The sequence below is a fragment of the Terrapene carolina genome, unplaced genomic scaffold, assembly GCF_002925995.2.
Source record: "Terrapene carolina triunguis isolate 2854851 unplaced genomic scaffold, T_m_triunguis-2.0 Scaffold88, whole genome shotgun sequence".
In the NCBI taxonomy this organism is placed as follows: domain Eukaryota; kingdom Metazoa; phylum Chordata; order Testudines; family Emydidae; genus Terrapene; species Terrapene triunguis.
In genome coordinates, this window is record NW_020664439.1 from 36,541,508 (window position 1) to 36,564,056 (window position 22,549).

General features: G+C 40.8%; 1 protein-coding gene across 1 annotated transcript in view; it reads left to right on the top strand.

The window, feature by feature from the left end:
• Window positions 1-22,549, top strand: part of FNDC3B (fibronectin type III domain containing 3B) — a 390,987-nt gene that overhangs the window by 170,150 nt on the left and 198,288 nt on the right. The window contains exon 4 of the mRNA XM_026650044.2: window positions 20,835-20,911. Within this exon, the coding sequence (XP_026505829.1) occupies window positions 20,835-20,911 (77 nt within the window). The remainder of the gene's footprint in view (window positions 1-20,834; window positions 20,912-22,549) is intronic.

Genomic DNA, 22,549 nt, shown 5'->3' on the forward strand with positions numbered 1-22,549 from the left:
AGCCTAGGGTTTTGAGTTCAATCCTTGAGGGGGCCATTTAGGGATCTGGGGCAGAAATCTGTTTGGGGATTGGTCCTGCTTTGAGCACAGGGTTGGACTAGATGACCTCCTGAGGTCCCTTTCAACCCTGATATTCTAATTCTATGAAACTTGAGATCTCTGCTTTTGAAGCCGCTGAATTAAGTATTCAGTGATACTAGGAGTGCAGACATAATGCAAACAAAGGCAAGAAGCTAACATATTTGTGTGCGCTTTCAGTAAACCTTCTTAATATGCATCTCAAACACTTAATAAATAAGTTACTGAGCATCTATGCAATCTTAAATTTCTAGTTGAAAGATTATGCTAAGAGTGAAGACTTAAAGCAGAAAAGAGCTAATGATTTGCAATTCTTGTAAACTTCAATTAGAATTAACATATGGTCAAAGCTGTTTTTTTTTTGTCTTTCTAATTCAATAAAATGCCTGTCCTTAGTTGCAATTGGCATCACTGTCTAGTGTAGCGCTATATTTTCTTTGTTTAATAGATAATGTACTGATGTTCACACACCACAAAAAGTTACTGTTGGATTTGTAATTTACACAACCATGTATGGTGGAAGTAGCTGAGTCACAAGCCCTGGAGTTCTTCATGGGGACAGAACTTCATCATTACTCAAGTAGTAAGAGCTATTACATGAGCAGGGCTTTCTTCAGAACTAGTGATGGAATTTCTGAGTCACCCAGTCTTGATTGTTTTCATTTGTTTTAGTTGTGACTGGAAGGACTGATGTGCTGAGTTGTATGACCCAGTGTATTGTTTTAGTCACTGTTGTGTAAGATACTATTAATAAAATGTGCAGCAAGCTGTGAGAACCTTGGAATTGTGGTTTGTTCTAGAGACCTCATTCTTAAAGCCTGACTTTTGCAGCATAACTAAATTATATCGTCTGGGAGCATAAAGTGGTGAAATCTCATTTTATGGGCAAGTTAGTGATGTAAAGGTGAGGGAGGTGTCATTTGATCTGTAAAAATCTACAGAATCATAATTTCAAAGTTGTCATCCTCGATGCCCTGGCAGGGAATACTTGCTGCTCCTAATCCATGGCACCCAGCTCCAGGTTCTCTGGCTGGTGGAAATTTTGATAATACAGTGTCATCGGAAATGGGCTGAGTTGGGTATCATTTAAAAGCCCTTTCTCCCACAAACACAGTGGTATCAAACACGACAAACCAAGAACAATTATGTAGTTATATATTCGAGAAAATAAAAATTAACAGTTTTTTTTTTTAATGACACTTTAACACCGGGATTCATTGCCTACATTTAAAAAAAAACCCACATCGACCTTTAGTAATCCTAGGAAAGTTAGCCTTGGCATGAAGAACTGGAAACATTTATTCATCAAAGTCATTGTCAGTGTCGTCTCCGTCTAGGGATAGACATGTTGTCACACTGATCCTCGTCCACGCTGCATTCGCACATCTCCATACAACGCAGGCTGCTAGCCAAACATTTGCAGGATGGTGAGCATCTCTGGTCTTTGCCCTTGAGCATTTGATTAGCTGAAGGATTGATTCAGGAGTGCATGGTATTTCACACACAACTGGTGTGATCAGTCTATCCTCCAAAATCCATCCTTACTTGACAGGGGAGGATAGTTTTGGATGCACTTGATCATCCCAGAGCCAATCCATTGCTTGATAATTTTCCCTCTTGATAGCAGGTATAAATGCACCCCTTGTTGGTGGCAGTTTTTCTCCATTTGTCTGCTTCTTGGAAAACATCCGCCTGCATAGCTCTGCAAGTGTTGTAATGTTGGTCTTCAAATGTTAAACTCAGCATATGAATACCTCCAGTATATTTATGACCTCATCAGTGACTGTCTCAGCCATTTCAAGCACCTTTCGAGCGAGAGAGTGTCTTTGGAGGCTGAATCATATGCCTTCCAGTAACATAATTTGGTCTTTCCAACAGGTACTTGCAGTGGTAGGTTACACACATGCTGCACAGTTGGTGGGTGTGTGTGTATGTGTGTGTGTGTGTGTGTGTGTGTGTGTTGGAAACCTGCCTTTCTCTCAAGCACTCATACGTGAGGCTTTGTGCTCCACATGCTTATTGTCATACTTGCTGATTCTGAAGTCTCTGTGACTGCTGATGCACCACTTAAAAAAGAATTACAGGGCATGCAGTATTGTTTTTTCAGGTTTGGCATCAGCTATAGTCCCTGAAACTCCCACATACTGCAAAACAAAATGTTTTTCCATAAAAATTTGGCAGCTTCAATCAGTCTCTTCACATTACTATTGAGATTGATGCTTTTTCCACTTTTGATAGCACCATGTCTTTTAGTTTTTAAGGATATGTGCTGTGATTCATTTCTGCAGATAGGATTGCTGAAAACTACAGCCATATCCCACATTTCATCTTCAATTTAGCCTTTCTGCTAAGCATTTGTTCCTCTTCAGTCCCATTCAAAGCGCACATTTCTCTGTACTTAGCCTCTGCATTGGCCATTGTCACCACTTTCCCATCCATTAGAGCCTCTGCTAGGCAATTAATGAACTCCAGCTGAGCCTCATGGTTTGTAGTAGTAAAATCAGTATTTGTTTCAGTTGCTTTTACCTTTTGATGCAACACGTTACATATCTTCTTGGTGTAGCACTCTGTGGTACACAATGTGGTATGCACGGGCCTTGTTTGGGTCCATGCACAAATTTAACTTTACTTTCCATACGACATTCTTGTTCAGAATGACTGCTTGATACAGTTTCTCTCCTGTCTCACATGTTGAAATTGTGCTTAATGCATGCCTTTGGGTTTCCAGCTTACTACAGAAGAAGCAGGTGTTCTCAAAATGCATGCCAGAGGACCTAGTATAAGGCGAGTCTCACCCTTAGCTGGAACTTGTCCCAGCATCTTCAACTTTTTCCTGATGCTCAATGTATTTCCTGTTCAGCCTTGTCAAATTCAGTTTATGTGTGTGCTGCTTATAGCTAGGATGACCAGATGTCCCAATTTTATAGAGACAGTCCCGATTTTTGGGGCTTTTTCTTATATAGGCACCTCTTCCACACACACACACCCCCGTCTTGATTTTTCACACTTGCTATCTGGTCACCCTACTTTATAGCATATAAGATGCCACAGAGCGTTGTTTTTAAACAGATCCTCTGCAATGGTATTTTCCAAAGATTCAGCTACTAGTTGGTACTCTTCCTCTCCCCTTTCATGCCTAAAAATGATCAAGAGCAAAGTAAAAACTAGAATTTTGTAATTAATTACGTTGGGATTATAGTTAACTATGTAATGCACATTATGTAACGGTATGCATACAGTTTGTGGATGGATTCCACTAATTTCTGGCTGGATACCAACATCTTAACCAGTGCCTCATTACAACTCTTTAATAATAAAGCTGATATTCAGGACCACCGAACTGCTTCTTTAATCAACTTGAAGTACTCCTTCCATTTATAGTATTCTGTAGCATTAAAATAATTTATGAGATTCTGAGCACTAACTGGTAACACAGTTTAAGTTTGTGAGGCCGGCATGTTTGAATACTCACATTAAAGTATAATTTAAAACAGTTGATTTTAAAAAAAACATTTCTTGACTATAGAGCTACATAATTGTTCCGGGTTTGCCATTATTTGGTACCACTGTGTTTGTGGGAGAAAGGGCTTTTGAATGATACCCGACTCAACCCATTTTCGATGACATATTAATAAAATTTCCACCAACTGGTGAGGCAGTGAGTCCCCCCCGACACTCCGCAGAAGATGACACCATTGAAATTATGATTCTGGAGATTTTTACAAATCAAGTGACACCTCCCTCACCTTTCTATCATTAATTTGTCCCTGGAATTTCACATGCTCCCAGATAAATTTACAATCTCCACCTTTGTGTGTGAAACAGAGGGAGGCAGCACTGTAGCTAATATTCACAATGATATCTAAAAACTTTATTTTGGGTTTTTCATATTTCATTCCCTTTCACTAAATTGGACTAATTTACCAGCCTTAGGAGGAAGAAAGGATGGGAATCTCCTGTGAAATACTGTACTACTTCTCTTCTTTCTTCGACAAACATTTTTGAATGAAAACGGACCTTCTTTAATATGGTCCTATTAGTGAATGAGAAACCTTTTCTTCATAATATCTGTTTCTTGTGGGGGGGAGGGAGGGGAATCATTTTTCTCACTGAAACACAAACATGTTTGAAATGTCACATGTTTAGATGCAAAAATGTTGCAAAGAGTGACATTCTTGGACCAGAAAATAGCCCTGAATGAAATCAGTGTTTTTTAACCAGCCAAGTTGGCACATCCGGGCCATAGCACTGACTAACTCCTCTTTTCTCTCCACTCCGAACCCCCAGAATTAGTGCACTCCCTACCAGCTCCTGGCACAAAAAGATTTCTGGAATAGGGGCAGGCCAGAGGAAGGAGGGAGTTAGGTTGGAGTACGAGGAGGTTGGCCTGGGTATTCTTCTGCCCCAGCAATTCTGTGTATCTGGAGTGGTCTATAGGGGCCATTACAATGAGAATGCATGGTAACCTAGCCTTGTCCAATGATGCAAACAGCTCCCAGCAGTCCCTCACTAATGGCTGTGCAAACTCTTTGCTCTTGCCAGCGCAGAGATGAATTCGGCCTGTGGGTTTCACCTATTACCATTTTGACCTTTATTCAGTTAAAAACCTAAATTGTGACTCAAAATTTTTAAAAACATTTATTCAATAAGTAGAATAACACTGCATTTCACAGCCTTTTAATGATTTTTTTTTTTTGGTGTGGAGAAATTTCATATGCATAATATTGCAGTACCGATTGTTTAAAACAAAAACTCCTCAATCCACTCAAGGCTGTACTGTTAAGCCAGGTAACTAAGTCCTTAAATCTTAACACTGAAGGTCAAGTACCAAGAAATGCAAATATTTAGTTAGGTTTTCAATTTACAGTTGTTACAATGAAGTCAAGAGCATTCCTTAAATATTCACAAAGAGAAGATGCATTCCCGTCCTCCCGTTTGCTTTCTACAGATTCCAGACTTCTAATCATAGCTGACTTTCTGTTGTTTAGAATGGTAACCCCTCTGGGAACGTCATTGGTGGGGAGGCCCATATCAATGTGATTATTCTATGATAACTGCACCCGTGAAAACCTTGCCAAGCTGCGTGAATGATACAAACAAGTTCTCTTGAAAGGAAAGTGTTTGTTTCCTCTTGGCTGAAAATGAGCAAGCCAAAGAAATATAAACCCCTGAATCGACACTGCTATTCTCATACATTTTAAAAACATTGTCAATAACCCACATACTTCCCCTCCATGAAATATATCTAAACTGTATGTTGTGCTCCTAAAAATCCTTCAGCAATAAACATCTGAAGAATGATTTCCCGATTACAAGCTGTTATAGAAATCCCGTTTCTCTGGAGGATAAAGGTTGTCAGATCTGTAGAACTGCTAGATGATAAATGTTTCAGAATAACAAATGAATTTTACAGTCATTATTTAATTCCTATACCAGCAGACAAGCGACTCCCCATACTCCAAGTGAGTGTTTACAATATTTTAAAAGCACTATTTGAGAGTGATATTCAGGAGCCACAGTTTTGAACTAAAAAATCACAATGATAACTAGAAAAACTTAATTTATTATATTTACATTTTGTAAACAGTTAATTCTTTAATGTTCTTTTTAGGCATTTAGTCAAATTCTGTTGTTGCATCATGCTACTCCATTAGATCAGCGGGGTTTGCATGTCCAGGGCCATAGAAAAATGAGTCTGTATGTTTGGTACTTATGTTTATTTTGTAGAATATAGTGATGTGATATAGTGTAGAAGCAAGTTTTTAAACACTGGTTTCAGAGTAGCAGCCGTGTTAGTCTGTATCCGCAAAAAGAACAGGAGTACTTGTGGCACCTTAGAGACTAACAAATTTTTCCACTCCATACGGCTAAATGCAGTGCCTTGCATAATGACAGGTTTCAGAGTAGCAGCCGTGTTAGTCTGTATCCGCAAAAAGAATTTGTTAGTCTCTAAGGTGCCACAAGTACACCTGTTCTTTTTAAACACTGTTTGTCTTTAAAGGTATTAAAATGGGAAGTGTAGTTCCAAACTAGACCATAGAGAAAGCTGTTCATTGACGTTCCTGTGAGTACCAAATGGGAGCCACAATGAACACTGTTCCCCAAGTGGTCCAATTTGGAAATATGAAAGGGAGTGAGATTCAGGTGCCAACAAGGTTGTGGAGCGAGTGAGGAGGCCAACTGAGCTATTCCATATAACAAGGGGACTTCTCTTTGTTGCATAAGCAGGTAGACAGTGAGAAGCCAATCCAAAGAGGGTTCAGGGCAAACCAAGGTATATAAAAAGGAGAGCCTGACACAGTGGAAGGTAAAGAGGAACCATGAAAAGTTATTGCAAGTGACTATTCTTATCTTATTGCAGTAAAGATCTGTTCACCTCCAGTGTTTGTGTATATATAATCCTCCTGACCAGAGACGACCTATGCCTGCTGATAGTGGGGGGCGAGAGGGGGAGGAGAAGGAGGCAGCTGGCTTCAGTGGTGTTACTGAGCATGCTCAGTACAAGCCAAGCAGCAAATGGGGGGGGATACATAACCCTGCATTCCTCCTCTTCCCCCCCACCCCACGTCACCTCTGCTCCCAACCCTCCATTCAGGACAGAGATCAATACATGAATGGAGTAGCAGATTTGGGCTCTGTGTTTAAGGTGTGATTTTAAATGTGCTGCTTCAGTGTCTACATTTCTATAATACTGAAAAATTATAAGAAATGGGGGAGAAGATTCTTACAAAGACACAATTATTAAATTCATGAGTAGTAAAGGTAGCGAGCAATATCTTTGAAGTCATGGCAGCTGTGATTTCAGAACACTAGATTGCTTGTTTTACCTTTTTGTCTTGGCTTTACATTTTTTCCAAATTATTCTGGTGTAAATTCAAGGCCTTAAGAAACAAACTTCCAGCCCTGACTTGCAAAATGTGCAGTGCTATTTTAAAATTTTGTCCTATTGTAGGGAACAGACATTGGCAGGCATTAAATATGTGCTTTCACCACAGGGAAATGACCATTTACCACATTAACTATGATAGACCCTCATTGTCTACCTCCTAGCCAATGGTAATTATGTATTTTAGTGATGCCCTCTGTATATAAAAACCTGACCCCCAGTTCTTGACTGTCACTACTCAAGTCTGAAATTAGCATTTGTACGTATGCACATTGAGGGAAAGATTGCTGCTGGCATAATAATGGATGGACTAGCAAGATGAAGAGAAGGTAGAGGTGTGATGACTGTAAGTTGTACTTTCAGGTTTAGATCATAACTCAGTTTTCCCAGAATGCAGATTATAGTGCACCGCTTCCTGGAATCAGGGCTGCGCTCTCTCCTGTACGGGCAGTGACACGCTATTTTCTGTGATTACTTCTTGATTTATTTGTGCTCACATAGTGCTTGTCACCTAAGGGTCTCAACATGTTGTACCAATGATGATGTGAGCCTCACCGTGTAATATTCCTGTGTAGGTAGATATTATTACCCATTTTACTGATGGGTAAACTGTGACCCAGAGAGATCAGATGATTCACTCAAGGCCCCACTGAGTTGGTGGTAAAGCCAGGAATAGAATCCATTAGTCCTGGCACCTCAGTTCTTTGCTCCAATTATTAGTCATTCCCTTTCAGGGCCAGAAAGGTGTTGTCTTGCCAGTTGGCTTTAGTTTTAGTTGCATTGTTTAGCTATTCAATGCTTCTTACTGTGGGTGGGGCAGTACCAAATAACCATTGTCACCTAATTATCATCTAATGAAAATGTGTCGAAATTATAAGTTTTTGTTTTGAAGTATCTTCTTGGTAGTGTGTCTGCTGCTGTCCTACACAACATCTGACTGTACAATCATGTTGGTGTTGCCATGGTAATATAATAATTATATTATAAATAATAATTGGAGGATGTGTCTTGTTAATATCACAAAAAACTGGTATTAGTGTGATTATAGTCATCTTTCACAGAGGATGTGATCAAAGCAAAACTTCTGTAAATGAAAGCATTCTGTGTGACATGCCACAAAATTAACACATACAACAAAAAGCATTGCATCTTTGACATGTGTTGTTTTGTTGTCTTGAGGTTGCAATGGCAAAAGCATGTGTCCATAGGTTAATTTCCATCCCTTGTGGTGGTTACAGCATATCCAGTGTTTAGTGGCTTCGGGTCCCTCTACCAACAAATGATCTATATTAGCATTAGGCACTTAATACAGTAATACATATCGTACATAGCTATGTGGAATATAAGCATTAAAATGGACATTACTTAACACATAATCAATATTGGCCATAAAAATCAAGCTGCCCCCCACCTCACTCCCTGATAGAGAGCATTAAATTCCTCCCAAACTAAAAATCCTGATTAAACAGATATATCTTGCACCATGTCTGAGATTGAGTGTATGGACCTGCTTGAAAAGTTTGGTTCTAGAGTATAAACTCCCATTAGGAATTTGGTCCCTAGATGCAGGATTAGGCCCTTGAATGTTTCATTCCGCTGCTAATTTGGACAAATCAGTAGGCCACAAAGTACTTTTATAAAGGTATGGTGCATTGATCATTTTATAGTTTTAACATGAAAGTGCATAGTAAGAGGAAGACTGCTAATGTATGAAAAGATAATCCATTTAGAAACAATTTTGCATGAAAACAGGCTTGTGGGATTTAGCAAAAAAAATCTTGACCTGAAGTTTTTGGGATTTTTTGTGCCAGTCGATGTGTTTGTTCTAATGAGGATTCTGATGGCACAAAACCATGCCTTCCAACTATATCTGTGCTGCAGATAGAAGTACCTCTGTTTCAGGGCTGATGCTATTTGAAAATGTACCTGCTGCAGTGATAGTTTTTTGTGTGTAATATTAATATATATAAAATGTTAAAAGAACATTGTTGGCAAAATCAAGCACTAAAAAGTTAGGAAATGCCAGAATTAAGGTTGTACAGGCAGTCTTAATTCTGCCCGTTGAGTATATGCACTATGATAGAGTCTTTAATTACATGATCACATATTCTTTGTCTCATTCAGTGCTAAGGGTAGACATTGTTCACGTAATGAATAGCTATTCAATATTTTGTTTTCTCATGGTTAAACATGGGGCTCCTTGCCTTATTTACTGCACATTATTCAAAACCTGCTATGAAGACAGAATTGGTCATTTCCTTATGAGTATTTCTATGGCGCTCATCACTCTAGTATCTGAGTGCTTCACAAATATTGAAGAAGTTATTTTTACAACTGTGAAATGAGGGGGTACCATCCCTATTTTATAGATAGGGAACTGAGGCACAGAGATTTTAAGGTCAAAGGTATCTGCTAAGTTTGGGTGCCCAATTTGAGGCACCTAGAACCTGATTTAATATGGTCAAGCAAAGCTCTTATTGAGTTAAGTTGCATCTGGGAATGCTCAATGCTTCTGCAAATCAGACCCCAGGGCTGCAAATCATGCACACGCAAAATGAGGCCCTTTAAATCGCTGCCCGAGCCCCGCTGCTGGAGCCCCAGGGGTAGCGGCGGCAGCCGGGGGCTTCGGCAGTGATTTAGAGGGCCCTTTAAATCACCGCCTGAACCGCCTCTGCCACCCAGGGGCTCTGGCAGTGGGGCTGTGGTGGCAATTTAAAGGGCCTGGGGCTCCGGCTGATGCCGGGAGCCCTGGGCCCTTTAAATCGCCAGCCTGGGGAAGCTGGTCCGGCATGGCGTGGCGTACCGGACCGTACCAGCTTACTTTCATCTCTGGCCTTAACCATGAGACCTTCCTTTCTTTTTCTGCAACTTTGTGACTTGTTCATTACACATCTTCCAAATTCTGCAACAAACGAGGCAGGGATCCTACAGACAACAACCTCCTTTACTACACAACCCTGATTCATTGCCAGAATAGGTGCATCCTGTGCATTGAATGATGAGGCAGGGGTTGATACATTTGCTTTCTATATAAATGTCTTGGAAAGTCTACGCTGAAATTCATCATGTAATCTGTGTTGTTGTAGCTGTGTCGGTCCCAGGTTATTGGAGAGACCAATTGGATGAGGCAATATCTTCATTGGACCAATTTCTATTGGTGTGAGAGACAAGCTTTCAAGTTTACAGAGAGCTGCTTCTTCTGACCTGAAGAGGAGCTCTGTGTAAGTTTGAAAGCTTGTCTCTCTCACCAACAGAAGATGGTCCAATACCGTAAAAGATATTACCTCACCCACCTTGTCTTTCTATTCATCATGTAGTCAACAGCCTGCTAGTTTCAGGTTACTGAGAAGAATTTGATCATGTGCACAATGTTTTTGTGTGATAATGGATTAAGTTTAGAGGGTTGATTTTCAATATATTTCCCCCCCTATTTCTTTCAATAGTAATCCTAATTTCTTTAATAGCATTTGCTGTTCTAGTTAACTAATTTTAGACAGATGTTTGTTTCTTGTTTTATGGTCTAGACAATTGAGATTTACAGACTGTAATCCAGCTGGTGAATTGCCATGGGATTATGCCTATTTTCAGTGCTTAAACTTTTGCAAGATACTCTGCAAGTGTTTATGTAGTGGCAACCAATGAGCCAACCATCTCAAGAGTTTTACTGTAGCAGCTGAACAGAAATCTTTATTCATGTTAACTAATCATGCAGGTCAGGGCAGCAAAACAATTAATCTTCATAGCATTTCTTAATAAATTTGCTATTGGTAGTACCTGTAAAACACACTAATTATCTTATTAGTGCTTATTACAATTGAACATCCTGATGGTCTAGTGGTATCTCCTTAAATTGATGCTTTGAGCAGAAGATACTTGTGAAGAGTGAATGCTTGCAACATTGGAAGGACAGATTAGCAAAATGCTCATGCAATTAATGCATCTAAATAAATGCATGTTCATCTGCTATGCTTGCAAAGATCTGCATTTGTCCATGCAAAGGGATGTTTTAACTACAAACCTAACTACATGTTTTCAGTGGGGTGTGCACACCATCGAGGGTGCATTGGTTGCACCTGGCTTTAAAGGGACCAGTATAAATATGCTTATGATGTGTGCAAGTGTGTCTGTTTGAATGCTCTGGGTCCATCCAGATTTTCAGGTTATCTCCGCAGTGTGTGAGTAGTCCCACTGACTTCAAGGGACTGTTCACATTCCTAAAACTAAATATATGGGTTTGAAGTAATGGGCCTATATGAGGATAAATTAGTGAGGGTTTATTTGTTTGTTTATTTATTTATTTTTTTACATGTGCTGGCACTTGTTCCCACAACCATTGTGGGCACTATTAAGGAGGCCCACATTTGGCCCCAAATATTTGAGAATTAAAATCTCACCAGTGCTGCGGAAAAGGTCCATTACTAGGGGAAGAATGTGACAGCTGAAAAAAAAAAACCCCAACAGTAGGGATGTAAAAGGTGAAACCTCTTCATTTGTGGAACTTTCCAAAACATCTGGTCTGATTTCTCCCAGACTTTAAGATTCTATTCTGGATTAACATCTGGTATGCAAAATTTCCGGTGGGATCCATTTGTTGTGGTTATATTTAGGTCCACATTTAAACTAGCTTCAACTTCAGTTATGGATGCAATACAGTCTCTTCATAATAAACTTGTCCTATTGTGTTACTTTTGGACAAAGAATGTTCAATGAGACTGAACTAATGTAATTGATTTCCTATTACTGTGTACCTTAATTTTTTTTTTTCATACAATGTGCCTAAAACTAGAAAATTATATCTGGGACACACATACATACTTATGTGATATATGATGCTGTTGATTAGGAAAGTTCTTGATTTGTTATGTTAATTATTAAAATATTTCTAAGGATTGGTCACTGCTGTTAAAAAATATTAACTCCTGTAGTCTTATGCTGCTCCTTAACTGTAAATCAGATCCACCTTTGTATAAGCTGCTTGAGCTTCCCATTGTGTAGGTCAAGTAGAAAAAGCAGGTAAAGTAATTTATTCTGAAGGACCTGTAGCACAGAGCCAAAGAGATCTCATGCACACAGACCAAAAGAATGCACTAAGCACTGTCTCTTTGATATTCTTGGCACCAACTCTAAGTGATTTTGGTCTGATTTTTGATTGAGACAGTTTCTCTACACATGTTTGACATCAATCAAATCCAGACTCTAGCTTGGGTTTTACTATAGCACCCATCAGTGTAGTATCTATGTGCTGAACAGGTAAACCAGATCTGCATGTTTAGATATTCAGATAATAATATCTCTAGATATTCATAGAGAAATGGCACTGGAATACTGAAGGTAAACCTTTTTTAAAAAAATGCTTCTTATGTATAATGTATGTGTATATGAGGCGATAAGCCATGTGATAAATTCCTTTACTACTTCTGTATTTTGGTAGATTGTATTACTGTATTTATTTTGCACCTCTGAGTGCCTCACCTGCACTAACACTGATTTATCATAGAGGATTGTTTCTAATAAACCAACCCCCCTAAGAAGCTTACAAATAGCTGCTCTCTTTTTCCCTTCAAGCACCTGCCACCAAAAAAAGTTTATCCTTTTTTCTCCTGAATGTGGAATCTAATCCAAAATCTGGGACTGGAAACGTTTAGTCCTGGACAACTGACATTAAGATCCAGTATCGCGCTAAGCAAGATTAGAGACAGAGACACTGCCCTACGCCTTGTGATGTCATTTATACCTGTGCAGAGAGGGAGCCCAGTGTATAGAAATCACTGCCATTCTGATTTACTAACATTTTACACCTACTATGCACAGGTGTAAATGACTCTACAAGGGGCAAGGCAGTGGAGAATCAGGTTCAAAAGCTCCAACTCATTAGACAGCTATGATTCATGGCTTTTCAGTAACATGTACAGCATCTGATTATAGCCTTGATGGTTTGTGAAATATCTCACCTTAAAAGTGTATTTGAGATAAATGCAATGGAAAAAATAACCCAACTATACATACAATATGATGGGGGCTAATTTAGCTACAACTAATCAGGAAAGAGATCTTGGAGTCATCGTGGATAGTTCTCTGAAGACGTCCACACAGTGTGCAGGGGCAGTCCAAAAAAAGCAAACAGGATGTTAGGAATCATTTAAAAAGGGATAGAGCATAAGACAAAGAATATCTTATTGCCCTTGTATAAATCCATGGTACGCCCACATCTTGAATACTGCGTACAGATGTGGTCTCCTCATCTCAGAAAAGATATACCGGCATTAGAAAAGGTTCAGAGAAGGGCAACTAAAATGATTAGGGGTTTGGAATGGGTCCCATATGCGGAGAGATTAAAGAGGCTAGGACTTTTCAGCTTGGAAAAGAGGAGACTAAGGGGGGATATGATAGAGGTATATCAAATCATGAGTGGCTTGGAGAAAGTGAATAAGGAAAAGTTATTTACTTGTTCCCATAATATAAGAACTAGGGGCCACCAAATGAAATTAATAGGCAGCAGGCTTAAAACAAATAAAAGGAAGTTCTTCTTCACACAGCGCACAGTCAACCTGTGGAACTCCTTGCCTGAGGAGGTTGTGAAGGCTAGGACTATAACAGGGTTTAAAAGAGAACTAGATAAATTCATGGAGGTTAAGTCCATTAATGGCTATTAGCCAGGATGGGTAAGGAATGGTGCCTCTAGCCTCTGTTTGTCAGAGGGTGGAGATGGATGGCAGGAGAGAGATCACTTGATCATTACCTGTTAGGTTCACTCCCTCTGGGGCACCTGGCATTGGCCACTGTCGGTAGATACTGGGCTGGATGGACCTTTGGTGTGACCCAGTATGGCCGTTCTTATGAAGAGTTAGGATTTTATAAAATGGTCTGAATGACTTAAACTTTTTATCACGCCACAGCAAGCATGTGCTAACTAACACAACTTCACTGTCTAGGCAAAGAAAAAAAACAGTATTGGAACTTGAGCTGCTAACGGAAGCAAGCACATTGGCCTAAGAGGTGAACAGACAAGTCTGATTCTCCTTTGCAGTGTCCACCTTATAGTAGATGATAGGTTTGTTTGATGATAATGGAGTGTAAAGAGAAGACTTGTATTCATGATAGTGAAGGAGATCCTGTTTGTGCCTGCTTCATTGAGAAAATTGTTCTGGAACAGCTGCTCATCCATGTGGAAACAGCAAACTCTTGGATTGCTGCCAAGGTCAGTGAGACCTGGGTTGCTCTGTTCTCTGAATAAGTTCTGGTCATTTGTTTTAGAGAAGCAGGTGTATGTCACCGGCCAACATGCCCTTTAATTATCTTCCCCCCCATTTTGGTCACACCTCTTGCTTAACAGATGCGTTTCCCGAGACGTGCCCTTTATTCCAAGAAGATATCATATACATTTTAGTGTGAATGGGAATGATGCATGGCACTTTTTCTGTTCAAATTATAATCCTAAAGCTAAACAAAACTCAGGGGATTTACTTTGCAGGGATTTATGTCCGTGTTTACTGAGCCAATCCATGTACGTTCACACTCCTCCTAAATTTTGAGTTCCCAGCAGCTCTCAATTTCAAAGTGAAACTCAGCTGAAATCAGCAAGTTTCAGGTAATTTCTCCATTAATTTCACTAATTTCAATGTAAAATTGTACGATGGCCCAAATTCTCTTGCGAAATTCATGAAACTTAGTGAAGCTTTCAGTGAATGTGGTCTGACTGTGAAGTTTATTCTGAAGCCAGGTGGGTTCCGAGGCCTAATAATAAGTCATGGTAAAATGGTTAACAGTATCACACAACAGAGCCTATGCCCAGATCCTGGAACGCACTGTGAATAATATTGTACACTGAATGTTGTTTAGCAATAAAAACAAGGCAAGTAATACATTTAGGTGGAAGAGTGGAGGAAGGAAGAATAACACAGTGCCATTGTAGAGCGTGCTCATGAGGCCTCATTTGAAAGATGCTGTGTGATTCCACACGAGAAGAAAGAAGTTGGCAAAGCGCAAAGGCATGGGGTAAAGCAACTGAAATTATTCAAGGCAGAAAAAATTTACTAGAGTTGGCCTCGATACCTTAGAAGAAGAAAAGAGAGTAAACTAGAGAAATTTAATTAATGTGTAAATAAAAGGTCCTGCAGGAAGAGGAAAAGACCGGATCTCTGCCAAAAAATGTCACTGTGCAGTAATTAATTTAAAAAGGAGTCATGGCCTCAGAGTGAGCCTATAAGCAGTTGAGGCAGAATTTCCTGAAACAAGACATCACTTTATACTTGGGGGCAGAAGGGGGAATAGATAGAATTGTCAACCTGCTCATGACAGAATTGGACACGTTTTTGGAGAGAAACAGAAGTGGAGAATGTGTTGTTAAGCCACACTTTTAATCTACAATTCATGCATCAGGGCAGTATTATTACATTATAATTTCAAAAAAGCAATGACACAGTTAGGGCTACAAATATCATTACAATAAAGATAGATGCACTTTACAGACAGCATAATGTTTTAAAACTTCATCAGGCAGCTGCTAGCCACTGGACTGAACCTACAAGTCAATGGGCAATGCAGAAGACTTGGGGGAGAGGAGCCACCAACAAGGAAGGTCCATGGTCAGTAGTTGGTGAGAAGATCAGTCCTGCACCTGTCATCTGCTGAGAGTTTGGGAGGATGCTGGGAATCTTCCCAGGTACTTCCCACAGGGTTGCCATCTTGTAATGGCCTCTGGCTAATATGTGTCTGATAAATTTGAAGCCTCCCTCCCATTGTGATTATGGGAAGAAGAGAAAGAGTGCACACTCATACCCTCCTTCACACATCCCAGACTCTTCTGTTTTGTTGGGTGGCTCTTTCACCACACCTCCCCCAGTCTCCTGGCTGCCTGCTGAGTGAGAGAGAGAGAGAGAGTGTGTGTGTGTGTGTTTTGGGGTGGCTCTGCTACTTAACCACACCTCCTACCCAAAGTACTCCTCCATTTTGAACAGATCTGGCCATAGCATTTGGGGGCAGGCCTTTGAAAGTCAATGGAGTTACTTTGGATTTACACCTGTGTAACTAGAGCAGAATTTGGCCTATTGTGCTGGAAGTAGGGGTGTCCCACACTACTCTGGCTTTGTGTTTTGTTACAAACTCAAGACACAGCCCTGGTTTAGTAAACCATTCAAGCAAACCTGGCACCAATATATGGATGCACATTAAAACAAAGTGAAATTTGGCTTTTTCAGTTAAATTTTACTTTGAATTTTGGGGTTTTGCTCAGAAACTTGAAATAAAACTCATTGCATTCAAACTCTTTAAGGAAATATGGGCATGCACCTCTGACTCTAAATATTTATTGATTTTAAGAAAAATGAGACTAACATCTGGCATTCTACCAATCTCTGTTTAATTTCCCTGAAAATGACATTCATTTTTTTGTATTTGTTCAATACTCACTAGAGGTGGTTTTATTACAGAGAACAGACTTTAACAGCTCCCAGGACATGTCCCCCTTTGGAGCTGATTTCTGTCTGTTATGCAATACCACTTGAAGTTGTTTTGATAACAATGATGAGAGAGAAGAAATAATGTATGCTAAAGTAATTTGGTGAGGCTTGAAATCAAGGCAGTGAAGAAAACATTTTCTAACAGTAAATCATTCACCTGTCTAACATTCTTTAAAAATTGTTATCCAAATGACTTTAACAGTTTAAGGGTCATGCCTGAGGTTAAGAGACTGTTTGCATGGTGCACATTTTGATGATAAAACAAGATATTTTTATTGAACTGGCAGCGTTACAGTCAACAGCATCTGTTGTACAGGAGTTTGATTTCTTCTGCAAGAAGATTGCTGCTCCATATGAGCAACTGGCAGATGTTTTAATGTAAAAGGTTCTAAAGGAAGTGGAGTTAAGTGTGTTTCGGTTAGCTGAAGATTAGTTAGAGCCTGCTGTGTATTTGGAAGTACTAAAAATGTTTCTTTTTAAATGTAGTTCAGAGCTGGAGCATGTATTTTGATGTGATTATTTCCAATCACACGACGGCCATTGCTTGTTAGATCCCGCCAGCTACAAGCGGATCCCAATTTGGGGAGGCCTTCAAATGGATGAAATGTTTTACAGGGTTCATTGCATTAGGCAACATTCACTGAATTCTACATAGCAACTGAATTACTGGTCACTTACATTACAAGTTATGGTCTTTTCAGTTTACCCAGTAATTTTTTTCTAACAGTTGTTCAAGTGAAAAACCCAATGAATGACTCATGTCACCATATGTACATGGGACAGTTTTAACGATTTACCCTCATTATTGTGATGTGGGTCAAGTTCCATAAGCAAAATTGACCGTGTGTATTAAATGTATTAGCTATTATATATGTCTATATAAACTATTCATTTTTCCTTGCTGAAATACAACCACTTCTGGGGTGAAACTTGGCAGTTGTGTACAGCCTACAGTGGCTTAGGCTAGAAATTGAAAAATATGTTATACAAATGAAACCACATAGACAATTTACATTTTTCCCATCTAATTATCCAAATGGGAATTCTGATACATGTCTCTCTGAACTGGTCACCACTTCATATTTTTGATGAACTAAAATAAAGCCATTGCAGATGGCAATAATTCCCCCAAATTTATTGCTACTTAATGCTGACCATGTTGCTTTTGTTCCATTTCCACTTAAATATATGCAAGATAAAGAGTTCAATATGTGATCTTTAAGGAAAAGAAATGCCAGGATTTATTAGGCTCAAACTAAATAAAGGGGAAAGATGGATTATCTCTTTTCCTTTATTCTGCATCAGGATTTGTCCTTAGGAAAGAGGATGCACAGCAGGTTGGTCAGGTATGGAAAAGGGAGGGGGCTAGTGAATACAAGAGCACTTTTTCTGTTAGTGACTTGACCATTGTGTGGGCCACATATTTTTGTCCCATGATCATCTCAGAAGCCGCTTTATCAAATTCTTTTTTGTCTGTCTAAATCTTCCAAGTTAATCACATTTCAGAGCTATATCTATCTAGTGTAACCCCTAATGTCAAAATCGATGGATGATAAATTATTTAATTTGAGAACCTGAGCCAAATTCAGAAGGGGGATGTAAATGGTACATGCCAGTCAGTTGGTGTAATTTACATGCAGAGAGGGCAAAAGGAAAATCAGACAGCAAGATGTTATAAGGTGTGTAGAGACTGGGTTAGTTAAGACTTCGTTGGTTGCTGTTCATGCTATGACCTCATCCCTGTACCTTTTGGGGGGTTTACGGGCGCTTGGATGCATTTACCAATGTGTAACTTGCATCACCATTCGTATCACTTTCTATTGCAGCTGGTCCATTGACAACTGTGATGGGTTTCTCTCAGGTGTTTAGCAAGAATATCTCAGCAGGTCAGATCTGGTTACTACTTAGACAGGAAATCTCAGAAGAGATATCCAGCTTGCTGTAGAAAGTGGGGTTGGTGATTAGATCACACTGCTGCTGTTGGTGCCATCTTCCGAATGAAACGTGAAAACAAGATCCAGACCATTTTCGCTGATCAGAGATCTCGCTGAACCTTTCTTAACTTTAGGAAGACTCAGTGCCAGTGTCCTGGCCAATTCCAACTTAGGTAATTACATTCTGCCTATCTAAATTCCCTCCTTCATTTGCTATTGGATGCAGTATTCTTAGGGTACGTCCAGACTACCCGCCGAATCGGCGGATAGTAATAGATCTATCGGGGATCGATATATCGCGTCTCATCTAGACGTGATATATCGATCCCTGAACGCGCTCCCGTCGATTCCGGAACTCCACCAGGGCGAGCGGCGGTAGTGGAGTTGACGGGGGAGCCGCGGCCGTCGATCCCGCGCCATGAGGACCCAAGGTAAGTCGAAATAAGATACGTCAACTTCAGCTACGCTATTCCCGTAGCTGAAGTTGCGTATCTTACATCGACACCACCCCCTCCCCCCCCAGTGTAGACCAGCCCTTAGACTCCTCTTCTAAAATGCTGGGTGGTGTTGAGCAGGGTCAGATTAACTCTCCTGTGGGCCCGTGGCTATTAGATTTTGTGGGGCTCCTGGGGGTTTGGAGTGGGGGAGTGGGCTCAGGGCTGGGGCAGGGGATTGGTGTGTAGGAGGGGGTCCAGCTGAGTGGTGGGCTCTGGGGTGGGGCCAGGGATGGGCTGGGGGGTTGGAGTGCAGCAGGAGGTTTGGAGGCAGGCTCTGGGTGGGAATTTGGCTGCAGGAGAGGGCTCAGGGCTGGGACAGGGGGTTGGGGTGCAGGTGGAGGTGCAGGGCCTGGGAGGGAGTTTGGGTGCAGGAAGGGGCTCTGGGCTGGGCTAGGGGGTTGGGGTGCAGGAGGGGCTGTGGGGTGCAGGCTCGGATCCCTGCCTGCCCTGGCTCCGTGCTGCTCTGCTCCCCAAGGTGGCCGGCATGTCTGGCCCCTAGGCAGAGGGGCCAGGCCGCTCTGCGTGGTGCAAGCTGCCCGTGCCTGCAGGCACCGCCCCCGCAGCTCCCATTGGCCGTGTACTGGAGCCAGCACTGGGGGCGGGGGCAGGACGCAGAGATTCCCTGGACGCCCCTCACCTAGGGATTGCAGGGGCACATCGGTGAACCGACGCTCACAGCTCCAGCCCTGTGTTTGTGTGGGGGGGGCGGGTGGGGGTGCGAGGGTACTGGTGTCTGGCCCGCGGCATGGAGGCTTGCCGGACTAAAAGAAGCAGTGGGCTGCCTGCGGGTCCCCCTTTAGCCTGAGGCCCTGGGCTGCAGCCCCTAAAGCCCCTGCATTAATTCGGCCCTGGTGTTGAGGTATGCTGTTAAATGACTGCTGTGTTGGACCTCAGCGAAGGCTGTAAATTCATGTATAGAAATATAGGACCAAACTACACTTTCATTTACTGTGCTGTAACTGGGAGCAGAATTCTCCCATACTTTTCTCAAGTGTATTTGGATATTATAGATTGCTTCGCTGTGTACACGTTATTAATCTAGCATCACTGGCAGGCACCACTACACTATTTATTTACAATGTCACTTCTAACTGATATGTAATAAGAATTTACTTAGATAGCGTCATACTTTTTCAAAACAATCCAGTAAAAAATCCCTTGGGATTTGGTTGGCACTTTGCTATCGGGACAACGTCTGCTGTTGTTGACAACTCTGCATCTCTATTAATTGCCTTTCCTAATCTTAACTGCTGCTATTTAAATGTTGCTTTAAATTGTTGAGTGAACAATTTCTATTTTCCATTTTACCTCGCTACTTTTTAGTAGTATGGCTCAGTTTGTAATAATCTAATACTTATGGCACTTACTTTGTTATAGTTGTATTTGATACCTCAAAATGGAACTAGTACATCTGGGGCTGGGTTTCTGAGTGGAACCTATAAGCCTCTTGCTTACATAAGTCACATTCCAAGGTTAGTCTGAATTGCTGAGATAAAGAGTTTGGTCCTAGTGTGCTCTTGAAAAGACTCTTTCACATATGTGAAATTTGGTATAATTGGAGGCTTTACTCGGGAGCTGTCTAGAACGTGCAGTCCCAATTTCCTTAGATCTCTAAAAGAGGAAAATTCATTCAGGTTAGTGATGTATAGGAATTGTGGCCTATGGAAGGGGAGTTCACATTACTGCTTACCTATATCTTCTTTGCTGTGTGCATAACAACATAAGGGCTGCATTTTTAGTTCTTTTATAACTGGAAACATTCATTTAATAATAATAAAAAAAGTATTTTTTAAAAGCTATATGGCAATGGCCCAAGTGTATTGGCCCAAGAGAAATTAGCCAGACACTGGAAGTTATTTGAACTGTTCAATTTCAGTTGTTACAAGTTTCTAACTGGTGATGATTGTCAGCACAATTTATGTGAGCTTAATTGTGTTTTTAAAAAAAAATAAAAAAATCTTTTATTCTTTTTTCCAACTAGGACCGGCAGAGGTTCCCATGATGTCACCCAATGGATCCATTCCCCCTATACATGTGCCTCCAGGTTATATCTCACAGGTATGTTTCTTCAGCAACATAAATCTAATTTTGATTTTTAAGGTGTACATTTGCATATGAGGGCAATAGCCCTGATTCTCAAAAGTCTGGCTAGGATGTTCTTCGCTTCCTGTTGGAAAGTGTAGTTATGCTGGCAAATGTATAATGCATTTTCACCCCATTTCACCATCTCCGCAGTAGGTAAAGCAATGCTCTTCTTCCCCCTTTACAATTGTGTATATATACAAAATAGTAAAATACCATCTTTACCTATATTCTAGTAATAAAAGCTACACATACACACTGAGTAGAGAATAAACTCCTCAAAATATCTCCTATCCAACAAGTTTCAGTTAATCAGTTAGGTAGTGTACGAGCCAAGAGAGAAGTGGGGAGAAGAACCCAGTGCATTTATACTGCCTGCAAAAGGCACTATTGCTCATCATTGTCATCACAGCAGGAAATAATGTAGAATAACCAACACATATTGTTTTTTAAAAGGCTGTGAATTGTCTCCTATTTTTTAATTTATGAAAAAAGAAAAAAAAAAAAAAAGGGGCAAATGTGTTAAGAAAAATGTCCTCTTTTAGGATATATCTGCCTGGTCTCTTAAAAACAGTAATTGTTATTCCATATAAGACATCCACATAAGATTATTAAAAATCTGTTTTCTTTGCGTCTTCTGCAAACTTGTATGAGTTTTCAAGTAAAGAGGTTGGACAAGGTAGCCTGACTCTGGTTGTGATACAATAAACCTGATCCTATAGCCATTTCAATGACTCCTATGACTTTGTCAGGTAAAAGTCCCACTGACGTGTACACATACATTTAATTTTTAAATATTTTAAATTATCTGACATTTTAAATAACCAAAGAAAATCTTTAATTCTTTTAATATCAAATCTTTTTTGTATTTTTAATAGGAATAGACTGGATTCTGTCTTTTTTTCCCTCCAGTAAACAATGTGTGGGTTGAGTTTAAATGGAATCTATAATAGCCATATGTATTTGAAAGACCTCTTGAAAGACTTGATTGTAGGCTGGTTTCAGGGCCAAGCAGATAGTCCAATATGCTTTTCTATGGCAGAGTTCTAGCTTCCTCCCAATTCCTTGGGCCTTCTGGGGCCAGCGGTGCTGGAGATGGGTTTTAGGGAACCGTGTGAATCATTCTCTATGGGGCCACCAGGTTTGTTGGAGGTTCTGATGCAAGCACCAATGCTGTAAAGCAGGGGTGGCCAACCTGAGCCTGAGAAGGAGCCAGAATTTACCAATGTGCATTGCCAAAGAGTCACAGTAACACATCAGCAGCCCCCCTTCAGCTCCCCCCGCCCCCTGTGTCTCCCACCCGCCAGCAGCACCTAACCTTCCATCCCTGCGCTTCCTGCCCGCTGCGATCAGCTGTTTTGTGGTGTGCAGGAGGCTGGGGGAAGGGAGGAGGAGGAGCAAGGGCACAGCAGACTCAGGGGAAGGGGCGGGGGCCTTGGGGGAAGGAGTGGAGTGGGGCTGGGGCAAAGCCAGGGGTTGAGCAGTGAGCACCCTGTAGCACATTGGAAAGTTGGCACCTGTAGCTCCAGCCCCAGAGTTGGCGCCTGTGTAAGGAGCCACATATTAACCTCTGAAGAGCCGCATGTGGCTCCGGAGCCAGAGGTTGGCCACCCC